The sequence below is a fragment of the Typha latifolia genome, chromosome 14 (genome assembly GCF_019914945.1).
Source record: "Typha latifolia isolate L0001 chromosome 14, TyphaL0001v2, whole genome shotgun sequence".
Lineage (NCBI taxonomy): Eukaryota > Viridiplantae > Streptophyta > Magnoliopsida > Poales > Typhaceae > Typha > Typha latifolia.
In genome coordinates this window covers 691,455-702,244 of record NC_133099.1, presented here as the reverse complement: position 1 = coordinate 702,244, position 10,790 = coordinate 691,455, and the positions used below count along the sequence as shown (strand labels likewise).

The window sequence follows — 10,790 nt, the reverse complement described above, 5'->3', positions numbered from 1 at the left end:
AGACGGTCAAAAAAGAATAATATTCATTAATGATTGGAAAAATTAGAGAGGCAATTACTAATCTGTGCAAATTATTGCCAATACCAACTTGTTCATATATTATTATGCAAGGTAGGTAGATTGTGTCGATATTTTTTTCATATCTTAAGTAAGAATAGTGGTTATTCCAATCAGGACACCAGATTGCTCTTTCTAATGGTTGAAATGATTAAAGGAAGCATCAGCATGCACCTTTTCTCATGTTGCCTTTCTACTCTTCCTCCCCTCCTCCACACCATTCTTTTCTCCTCATAGCAATACCCAAATCTAATTCAACTTTTTTTTTTGGGGGAGGTCGTACTATGGATACTGCTACTTTATTCCATCTGCTATCCGAGTCTCGAGTTTAACAGTCGAAGAATTAGATCACATGTGCCAGCTCAGAATAGCTTCCAAGTATCATACTTACACGACATAGATAGTTATGCGGGTGGATAACTCTTATCAAGAGAATAAGAACAAGGAGATACCAGGCCCACTTGTGGAATACCTACACATGCAAGCTCTGTAACGGTCTTGTACGAGATGGACGTCTCTTATCCACGACAAAATTTTACACCCATAGATCTAATCCAGACGTTGGGGAAAGCGTATCAGACAAAACGTATGAACGTTGCCCGTTGCCCGTTGCCGGTTGCCACCTACTTATTCTAATCTCTTATTCTTGCCGCGAATAAGTAAGAAATAGTAGAGCAGTACCCAAAACTTGCGCCTGAAGCAGGGGACTGTTTAGCTTTTAACTCAATCGAGTGCCCCTATATCCGTGGTCTTATTCTCGAATAATTGTCTTCTATTTATCCAAGAATGTAATAGTGATACAGGATAAGTTGAGTGTGCTCGGATAGCGTATTCGACAAGCGTGAAAGCGTGCGATGATGGGAGGCGTGGCGTTGGGTCGTCCACGATCCTCGCCGGGAAGCAACCCCAAATTATTAGTATGAGGGGTTTACGTGGTAATTAGCATATAACGAAACCTAAACACGCGCCGGGGAAACCGGCAATAGTCGGTACGGGGATCCTACGTGTGATCCCGACCGTGGGCCCCACTCCCCTCCCTTGGAGGAGTTTCTTTTTACAGTAAGACTAACATATAGGTGGTGATTTATATAATTAAAAAAAACTTAATTAGTTAATGAGAGAGAGAGAGAGAGAGTGGACGTTTACAGTGTCGTGTGAGAGAGTGGAATATGCTGCTTCGCACGTGCCGAGACACGAGATAATTGGTATATCGAAACCGTTATAACGGCGTCTTGAAGCAAGGCTCGAGGTCAGGCGAAGGTTAAGACGGTTAAAGTTAACCGTAGTTAGAGAAAAAAGCGAATCGCGAGCGAATCTCTCTATAAAGGTCATTCCCTCACACTCCATTGGAGCTACTAGCTCAGAACGTTCTTTTCTCTTCTTTCTCTCGTCTTCTCTATTCCTTTTTTCTTTATCAGAGAGCGGGAGAGAAGAGAGAGAGTGTGATAGAAATGGCAGCTTCTTTGTGGTGCGTTCGACTGCTACTTCTAGGGATTATGATTGTTACCGCGGGAGGACTCGGGTGGATTGGGCGCGAGCACTTCACCAATTCGAGGTGCATTCGATCCCTTTTGCCTAGTTTTTGTATAGTTTTACTCCAATGTGGCTTTAGCAAATCAATGCTGGTGCAGATTTGTAAGGAATAGTGATGGAATTGAAGGTTTTCCTGCAATGGATGGGATCTGTTTGCTCCCTCTGTTTTCTATCTGGGAAAACGGATTCGGACGTAGAGATCTCACCGTGTTCTTTGGTTCTTGCAGGATTGGGGGAGCTTCGAGAAGATCCTTGAGAGAGACGATGGCGAACGAGACGACCTCTCCGTCTTCTTCCATGGCAGAGAGGTCAGTACAACAAGAATCCCGGTTCCATCTTCTCGTAGGGTTTCTGGTCTCCTTCAGATCTGCTCCGTCGGTGCTATTCTGGGAGAGATCTGGGTCGTTAATTCGTTATAGTTCGTTCGTTCATTAGTTCCTCCCACTACGCACTGCTTTCTTTTGAAAAGAAATAAAGAAACCAATCAAATCAGACCTCTCTCTCTCTCTCTCTCTCTCTCTCTCTCTCTCTCTCTCTCTCTCTCTCTCTCTCTCTCTCTCATTCGTCCAAGATAAAGACCGTGGTCAATCCCGGTGAAGAATAAACTAGTAGGTGGATACGATTCCCGGGAAACGCGATCCCGTATTTGTTTTTTTCGATTTCAATTTCGTTTACTTATTCAGAATTCCTCCCATGTGCCGCCCTCGTTTCCCGCTTCGGTCGTTTGCTATTGATTCACCTTTCGTGTTTCTTTCTGTTTACTGGTTAAATTTAGTGATGGCAATTTGGTAAATCTGGTTAATGGTAGTTTTCTTGGATTCCTCGCTTACGCAGGGCAGTGGAGGGTGCAGTAGATGACCCTGAAGCGGTTGCTGCCATGGTATCTATGTAAGTATTTTGCATTTTAATCGTGTTAAAGTTTAATAACTGCCAGGAAGCTTCATTTTAATTCCAAAAATCCGCCATTAATTTATAGTTATGTTTGTCTAGTACTTTGTCTCACTACTCACTGTGCTTTAGTCTGCACTCTCCCATTCCCAGCACTTGATTATACACAGGCATGACTGTAGGAATTTGCTGCTACCTGCCGATAATTGGCAACCCACCAACAGAAGAAAAAAAAAGAAAATCTGTCTTATATAACCCAACTTTTACTAAGGAGATCTATTAGCTACGAATACAACCGTACTAATATGTCGGTGTGGTTTGGGAAATAAGACCCCATTCCACGGTCCACATGTGACCGTAATTAATCTCCCATCGGATTCCAATTTTACTCGAACCCGGAAAGGATCCGAGCTCATTCCCTTATCACACATGGGTCACGAGTAGAGCGACAGACTCGAGGGTGGGCTTATGCTTAAGCTCAATTCTCTTTTCACGTTGTCTGTCTGCTGCTCTGCTGCTCTGCTGCACGTCTACCAATCGGCCATTCCCACGAAAGAGTGCACCCGATCCCGTCCTCCCTATTAAATTGAGAGCATGTTTCCACGTTTGCCTCATTCAATTGCAACTGCTCTGGTCGCTTGCCTCTGGCGTCTCCTTCGTATGTAGAGTTGTACTTGCTATGATCACATTAATTGCTCACATGTTCTGTTTCTGTCCCATAACCTCTGTGGGTCTACCAGAAACTCACCGCTTTGTCTATTTAAATGCTTCTCATGTGAAAAAGTGTCCCACCAGTTTGGTGCCCCCTCATTCTAAAATACAGTGGTAGATAAGTAATTCCGTCCCCATGCTAAAGTATAGTCAATACAGAAGTGTACTTTTAATAATTTTAGATCGGAATTATGTCAAAAATATATATGCGGAGTTTAGGATATACAAAATTATAGCTCATTGAGCCTACTAACTGGGAAGGATACGGATTCCTATCAATGATAACGAAAAAAGAATTCAAATTCTATATGAGTTAATCTAAAGAATATTATGTCATGTCAATGGTGATCTTTTAATATATTTTTAAGGGTAATTATGATTATGTACAAGAGGCCCTAAATTATACTGTGGTTTAATTGGATTAATCAGGAGCATCGGCAACAGCACGGACCGGCGGTCCCTGGGCTACCTCTCGTGCGGCACCGGCAACCCGATCGACGATTGCTGGCGGTGCGACCCGGACTGGCACCTCAACCGCAAGCGCCTGGCTGACTGCGCTATCGGGTTCGGGCGCAACGCTCTCGGCGGCCGAGACGGCCGCTTCTACGTCGTCACGGATTCGGGCGACGACGACCCCGTCAACCCGAAACCGGGCACCCTTCGCTACGCCGTGATCCAGGACGACCCCCTCTGGATCGTGTTCAAGCGCGACATGGTCATCACCCTCAAGCAGGAGCTCATCATGAACAGCTTCAAGACCATCGACGGCCGCGGCGCCAACGTCCACATCGCCAACGGCGCCTGCATCACCGTCCAGTTCGTCACCAACATCATCATCCACGGCGTCCACATCCACGACTGCAAGCCCACCGGCAACGCCATGGTGCGCAGCTCCCCGTCGCACTACGGGTGGAGGACCATGGCGGATGGGGACGCCGTGTCCATCTTCGGGTCGAGCCACGTTTGGGTGGATCACTGCTCGCTGTCCAATTGCGCCGATGGACTCGTGGATGCGGTGATGTCATCCACCGCCATTACTATCTCGAACAACTACTTCACCCATCATAACGAGGTGATGCTCTTGGGGCATAGCGACTCGTACACGAGGGATAAGAACATGCAAGTGACCATAGCCTTCAACCACTTCGGCGAGGGACTTATCCAGAGGATGCCGAGGTACCACGTTTTGAAAAACCCTTTTATTTTTCTTGAAAATTTTCAATTTACGCCCTTCATTACTACTTATTCTTATTCAGACCCTATTGAAGCAAAAAAGGATGTTTTAACGGTCGGATTTGGGGAAAATTACAGGTGCAGACATGGCTACTTCCATGTTGTAAATAACGACTACACCCACTGGGAGATGTACGCAATTGGCGGGAGCGCGAATCCAACCATCAACAGCCAGGGCAACCGGTATCTTGCCCCAACCAATCCCTTCGCCAAAGAGGTGGAACCCAATCTACCATCAAACTCCTCTATCTTAGCCCTTTCCCACTACCAAGATTTATTAACAGTTGAATTCCACGTATAGGTGACGAAAAGAGTGGACACAGAATCGAGTGTGTGGAAGAGATGGAACTGGAGATCAGAGGGTGACCTGCTTCTCAACGGCGCCTACTTCACCCCCTCCGGAGCCGGGGCTTCGGCCAGCTACTCTAGGGCTTCCAGCCTCGGCGCCAAGTCCTCTTCCATGGTCGGGACCATAACTTCCGGCGCCGGCGTCCTCTCGTGCCGCAAGGGCCGCCAATGCTAGCTAGTGCATTCACCTCGACCTACGTACCCACGTCTCGAAAGATTGAATTATATGGTATTTTACAGTGTTACACAGATAGCCTACCCAATTGCATTCGCAACCTCCGCCTGCTTCCGCCGCCGTTAATCCTCGTGAGGCCGGTGCGGCAGTGTTGTCGACTTGTCATTGCTTCAGTTTTTTTTATTCGAGCACGTTTCTTCTGGAATCGCCCGTCTGTTGTATTGCCTCTGTCTTCTGTGTTTGTTCCTGCAGAATGTCATAAGATGATTTAGTTGGATATGGGTATTACTTTTACGTTCATACGAAGTTGTGATGCGTCAAATTATTTCAAGAGTTTATTGTAGCCGATGCATACTTATCCGAGCAAGCTGTTCCGCATTTATGATAATCTATCTACTACTCGGTTATCTTTGTCTTGTGATTTTTTTGTCTAAGCAGCTCAGATGTCAATTTAGAGTTTGTTACTGCTATCATGATTAGTTTGCTAGCTATGAATTGTATTACAAGCCTCTTCTATATCTTTATTGATAAGAGCCAAAATATGACAGGATTCGGCATGTGGGCCGATCATGTGCATCGAGTTGCACGCATCTTACAGCTATTATCGTGCTCGCTCTTATTTTATATCTCATATATTTAGCTATTTTAAATGATCATCATAGGATATAAATTTGAAAGAGAACATAACTCTTGAGAACCAGTTAAGTCGACTATGGTAAATAACATCCATTGTATGTGCCGAAACTCTGTTCGGTAAAGCTAAGAAAAAGTTGATATAGCTTATAATGCCGTGACGCATAGACTATATCTAATGATTTCGAGTATAACAATGATGTATCATGCAAGGGAGAAAGGGAAACACAACCACCATCAAATTTAATGTGCAACTGTTGATATGCAATGCATGCATGTGCTTCCAGGATTGACCTACAACACCCAACTGTGGACCTCCCCATATACGCATGTCGTTGGATGAGATATCATGTCACATCGATGGAGAGACTTTGCCAAGCTTAAAGCTCATGCAGTACTACTGCGCCCATCTCCATCCTACCGACGTCCAACAACTTGAACTGCTAGCTATAGAGAGATTCACTCTTTAGGGAGAACAAACCCCATCTCCATTAGCTCATTTTAAGCACATCACATGAACTAACCACGTCATGCATGCACAGTCCCACACCTATACATACATAACTTTTTGGGGGACGGCTCTTCATCGAATGAATCAGGCTAAGAAAGGGTTGCAGCTGTCAACCATTTGATGCATTTCCTTTTGCAAACGTGGGCCTCTTTGTCTGCCCGGGTTTATTGACGTCTACCTGTTTGCTTAAATGCTCGCAAAGGGGAAGAAAGGCTCACAGGCTTGGGTCTCCACGCCTTTCTTATGGGAAAGGGGCTTAGTATTTGAGGAAAAGCCCACTCACGTTGGGCCATCACTTCCAGCAAGCGAATTCGAAAATGTTTCAAAGCTATGGATCTTAGTGTAGCCAAGGTTGCGGATTTGATCCTACATCATAACAAGATTTCGTCTATAATATAATTCTATATATGGATGAGAGATTATGGATCTCGATGTGCTTTGAATGACTTAAAGAAAAGTTTTAACATTAAGTGCACTCTTAAGGCACGTACGGTTATAAGCCCTAGACTGGAATGGGATATTAAAGAGTTAAAAGTTGTGATACTAAATATTTTTAAGAAAACTAAGAGATTTCGTTCTACTGCAGATCTCAGTGTCAGTAGATCTTAGTGGTCCTAAAAACTGCACTGTAGTGCATTGATAAGGGTTCAACATTTTGTTCAATTCATAAAAAATTTTAGTTACTAGCACAAAAAATTAGAGTTAATTAATTTTTTTTTTAATTTTTTAATAGATCATAATCACATAAATTAGTTACAATGGATCTAACAGAAAATTCACATATAGTATTTCTTTTTATATAAAAAAAAGGCTAAAATATGGCTCTGCTTCGGTATCTACGAGTATGTTAAACAAAAAATATTTTATACACTGTCATCACTAAAACAAAAAAGAAAAGCTAATTAACAGAAAATTTAAAAAATATTAAGGCGGAAGGATTTAAACTTATAAACTCACATGAATAATAGGGACCTCAAGGGCTAAGAGCCTTCAATAGTTAGCCTCCCTCAATCAAAAGACTAGTGGTTTAAAGCACTGTGAATGTGATAAAGATCTATGTGAAGGTATTTCTTATATCTTACTATATATATAGATATATTTTTTTTAATAAAAAAAGAAACATGAGCGTGGCCTAATCTTTCTCAGAAGAGTAATCAAATCGAGGAACAGATAGTAATAGAGTTAGAAATTAGAACTTTAGAGGAGTCTAACAATAAAGAAACAAGTAGAAAGCTATGAAAGGACGAAGCATCCAATGGACACCCACCCACTAATGGCAACTGGAGAAGAGAAGCCAAGCGGTCAGCGGTCCACACCACCCTCATCTTACTTTTTTTCCTAAATAATTTCCACCCACCATCCCAGAAACCCAATCGACACCCACCTACCGTTGATGGGACCTACGTCTGTGCTATTTGTAGTTGGTGGGTCCAGAAAAAGAAACTCGACTTTGGTCTTTTAAGTGGGTGGTCAATCGAAAGATATCTATCATTATTTTTTCCCACAAAAGAATATATAGTAACACCACCTTAATATTCCAAACCATCTTCCTCGCACTCCAATGCCCAAAACCCTACTATTGTCTACTGCACACTTCGAAACCTCTCCAAAAACCTCGCCTTTTTTGTTCCCTTTCTCCTCCTCTTCTGCTCTCTGGTACTCCTCTCAGCAACAGCAATGGCATCTTTCTTCTCTCCTCTTCTTCTCTCATTCTCCTTCGTTTTCTTCCTCCTCCTCTTGTCTCCGCTCAAGTCGTCGTCGTCCTCCGATGTCCAACTGCTGCTCCGCAAGATAAAGCCGGCTCTCAAAGGCGACGCCTTGGACAACACCCAGCTCTCCACGTGGAATACTTCCACTCCTCTCTGCCTCTGGCGAGGCCTCCGGTGGAACACCGCCGACGGTGAATCGCTTCGGTGTGGCGAGCCCGATGTGCGATCGAACCTTTCCCTCTCCTCCGACCCATCTCTCCAACTCATCTCTATCCAACTCCCTGCTTCTGCTCTCTCGGGTTCAATCCCACCTGAGATCGGATACTTCTCCTCTCTCGAGTCCCTCTTCCTCGCTGTGAACTCTCTCACTGGGCCCATCCCACTTGAGCTTGGGAACTCCCCTTCGCTATCAAAGGTCGATCTTGGAGCCAATTCCTTTGATGGGTCTCTTCCTCCTTCGATTTGGAACCTATGTGATCGCATAACCTCGCTACGTCTCCACGGGAATAACTTATCCGGATTTATCCCCGATCCAGCAGGACCGAACTCCACTTGCGACCAACTTAGACTGCTCGATTTGGGTGGCAACCGATTCGAAGGCGGGTTTCCCCTGTTCGTCGCAAAATTTCGTGGGCTGGAGGAGCTTGATCTAGGGAGCAATAGGCTTACTGGGCTTGTTCCGGAGTCACTTGCGGAGCTGAGAAACCTTCAAAAGTTGAATCTTTCTTACAATAACTTTTCCGGCCAGCTTCCTCAAGCGTTTGGAGAGTCCAAGTTTGGGTTAGAAGATTTTCAAGGGAACAACCCAAGTCTTTGCGGCGCTCCTCTTGGGAAATGCGGGTCTAGTTCTGGTCTCAGCCCAGGAGCCGTTGCTGGTATTGTGATTGGATTAATGGCCGGGGCAGTAGTCCTCGCTTCAGTTTCCATTGGATGGGTGCAGGGCAGAAAGAGGAGGAACAGGGGAAGGAAGGGAGAGGGGGATGAGATGGAAATAGAGGAGGAGGGAGACGAAGGAGGCGAAGGGAAGCTGATGGTTTTCCAAGGCGGAGAGCACTTGACGCTCGAGGACGTACTCAACGCCACTGGCCAAGTAATGGAGAAGACGAGCTACGGAACCGTATACAAGGCGAAGCTCGCCGACGGCGGCAACATTGCTCTCAGGCTGTTGAGGGAAGGAAGCTGCGTTGAGTCGTCTTCATGCGTGCCTGTGATCCGGCAGCTCGGGCGAGCTCGCCACGAGAACTTGCTCTCCTTGAGAGCATTCTACCAAGGGAAGAGAGGAGAGAAGCTCCTCATCTACGACTACCTCCCCAATAGAACTCTCCACGATCTCCTCCATGGTAATTCCAATCCCCTCTCTCAAATTTAAACTCCTCGAACACCTTACGAACGTCAATTTCACCAACTGTTTGATCTGATCCTCTTGTAGAAAGTAGTGCCGGGAGGCCTCTATTAAACTGGGCTAGGCGCCACAGGATAGCCCTCGGAGTCGCCAGGGCGCTCGCGTACCTCCACACGGGGCATGAGACCCCGATCACCCACGGGAATGTCCGCTCCAAGAACGTGCTCGTCGACGAGTTCTTCGTCTCGAGGCTCACCGAGTACGGCCTCAACAAGCTAATGGTGCCCGCCGTGGCCGGTGAGATGATCTCCGCCGCCAAGTCTGACGGTTACAAGGCCCCCGAGCTCCAGAAGATGAAGAGATGCAACTCGAGGACCGACGTGTACGCGTTCGGGATACTCCTCCTGGAGATCCTCATGGGCAAGAAGCCGGGGAGGGCCAACGGCAGCAGGAACGGCGTGGGCGCCGACCTGCCGTCGTTGGTGAAGGTGGCGGTGTTGGAGGAAACGACGATGGAGGTGTTTGACGTCGAAGTTTTGAAGGGGATAAGGAGCCCAATGGAGGACGGGTTGGTGCAGGCGTTGAAGCTTGCCATGGGTTGCTGCGCCCCGGTGGCGTCGGTGCGGCCAGACATGACCGAGGTTGTGAAGCAACTAGAGGAGAACCGGCCTAGGAACAGATCAGCTTTGTATAGTCCTACTGATACCAGGAGTGAGATTGGCACACCATTCTGATTTCCTGAACGAACTCCAACAAGTTCTTCTCGAGAAATTTGATCAGTTCTAGTGACCCTTCCAAAGGAAGTAGGTGGTTTTAGATTAGAGAAGAAGACGTTGGAGGATTGCAAACGCCCAACTATATCTCTGTACATTGGATGTGAAGTTTAGTGTTTGATCATCCTTTGTTATTAGATTTGGCCTTCGATTGGACCCAATTGGACATCATATGAATGTGATTTATTATAGTTCTTAATTTGGTCACTTCCTTTTTGGCTTCAGATGGCTGTGTGAATCTGTTGATGTAGTACAAGTAAGTGGTTGTTGAGATCTAAACACTTCTAGTATCGATCCTACTTTTGAGAATAAAGAAGCTTCCATGTTCCATGCTTTTGAAGGCCAACGGGACTTTAGCTAAAGTTTCTTTCTTTATGATCCATTTCTTTTCTTTTCTTTTATATATAGATAATCATCTTTTTAGGAACAAATAACAATGAGTTTAAACTACGTAGCTATCACCTTTCAGTAAAAAATTACTAAATGTTATAAAATCCAACATTTGTAAGATAATCAAACCCATAATTTCTATCACAATCAGCTGAACTGCTGATTTGGATTGAGTTTGTATACTGAAACAAAAAATCAACTTTGCCTAGGTGGTCTCATATGCATCAAAAGACCGGCATGAAAGAGTCACTTTCCAAAGGGAAAAGAAAAGCATAGCAGCAGCATTGTTATCTCCTGCAATAGTGCTCATTGGAGGTGCAGCAATGATAGCAGACACCAATGTCGGCATAGAAGTCTACCAGCTTTTTAGACTCGAATGCTGCATAGGAACTAGGAAGAAAACCATGGGGCCTTGCATTTACTCCTGTCGACGGGTTTTAGTCAACAATACTGTACGTTGATGGCGTTTTTGTCTCAAATTTCAATA

The 10,790-nt window shown here is 45.2% G+C and overlaps 2 protein-coding genes across 2 annotated transcripts; both read left to right on the top strand.

Moving 5' to 3' along the window:
- Positions 1-1,357: 1,357 nt before the first annotated feature.
- Positions 1,358-5,366, top strand: LOC140800886 (probable pectate lyase 8). The gene is made up of 6 exons (XM_073155796.1): positions 1,358-1,612; positions 1,818-1,898; positions 2,425-2,478; positions 3,619-4,365; positions 4,501-4,639; positions 4,724-5,366. Exons 1-6 carry the CDS (start codon positions 1,509-1,511, stop codon positions 4,943-4,945), a joined length of 1,347 nt encoding a protein of 448 aa, XP_073011897.1. The 5' UTR covers positions 1,358-1,508; the 3' UTR covers positions 4,946-5,366.
- A 2,256-nt stretch (positions 5,367-7,622) lies between these two features.
- LOC140801464 (putative kinase-like protein TMKL1) lies at positions 7,623-10,084 on the top strand. Its single transcript, XM_073156603.1, has 2 exons — positions 7,623-9,138; positions 9,228-10,084. Exons 1-2 carry the CDS (start codon positions 7,767-7,769, stop codon positions 9,872-9,874), a joined length of 2,019 nt encoding a protein of 672 aa, XP_073012704.1. The 5' UTR covers positions 7,623-7,766; the 3' UTR covers positions 9,875-10,084.
- The last annotated feature ends 706 nt before the right edge of the window (positions 10,085-10,790 follow it).

Bases quoted from the DNA above. Each gene is read 5' to 3' on its own strand.
- LOC140800886 (XM_073155796.1), top strand. From the start codon at position 1,509: ATGGCAGCTTCTTTGTGGTGCGTTCGACTGCTACTTCTAGGGATTATG. The intron at 2,479-3,618 runs GTAAGTATTTTG...TGGATTAATCAG, and splicing joins GTTGCTGCCATGGTATCTAT to GAGCATCGGCAACAGCACGG. The intron at 4,640-4,723 runs GTGGAACCCAAT...TTCCACGTATAG, and splicing joins CCAATCCCTTCGCCAAAGAG to GTGACGAAAAGAGTGGACAC.
- LOC140801464 (XM_073156603.1), top strand. From the start codon at position 7,767: ATGGCATCTTTCTTCTCTCCTCTTCTTCTCTCATTCTCCTTCGTTTTC. The intron at 9,139-9,227 runs GTAATTCCAATC...ATCCTCTTGTAG, and splicing joins TCTCCACGATCTCCTCCATG to AAAGTAGTGCCGGGAGGCCT.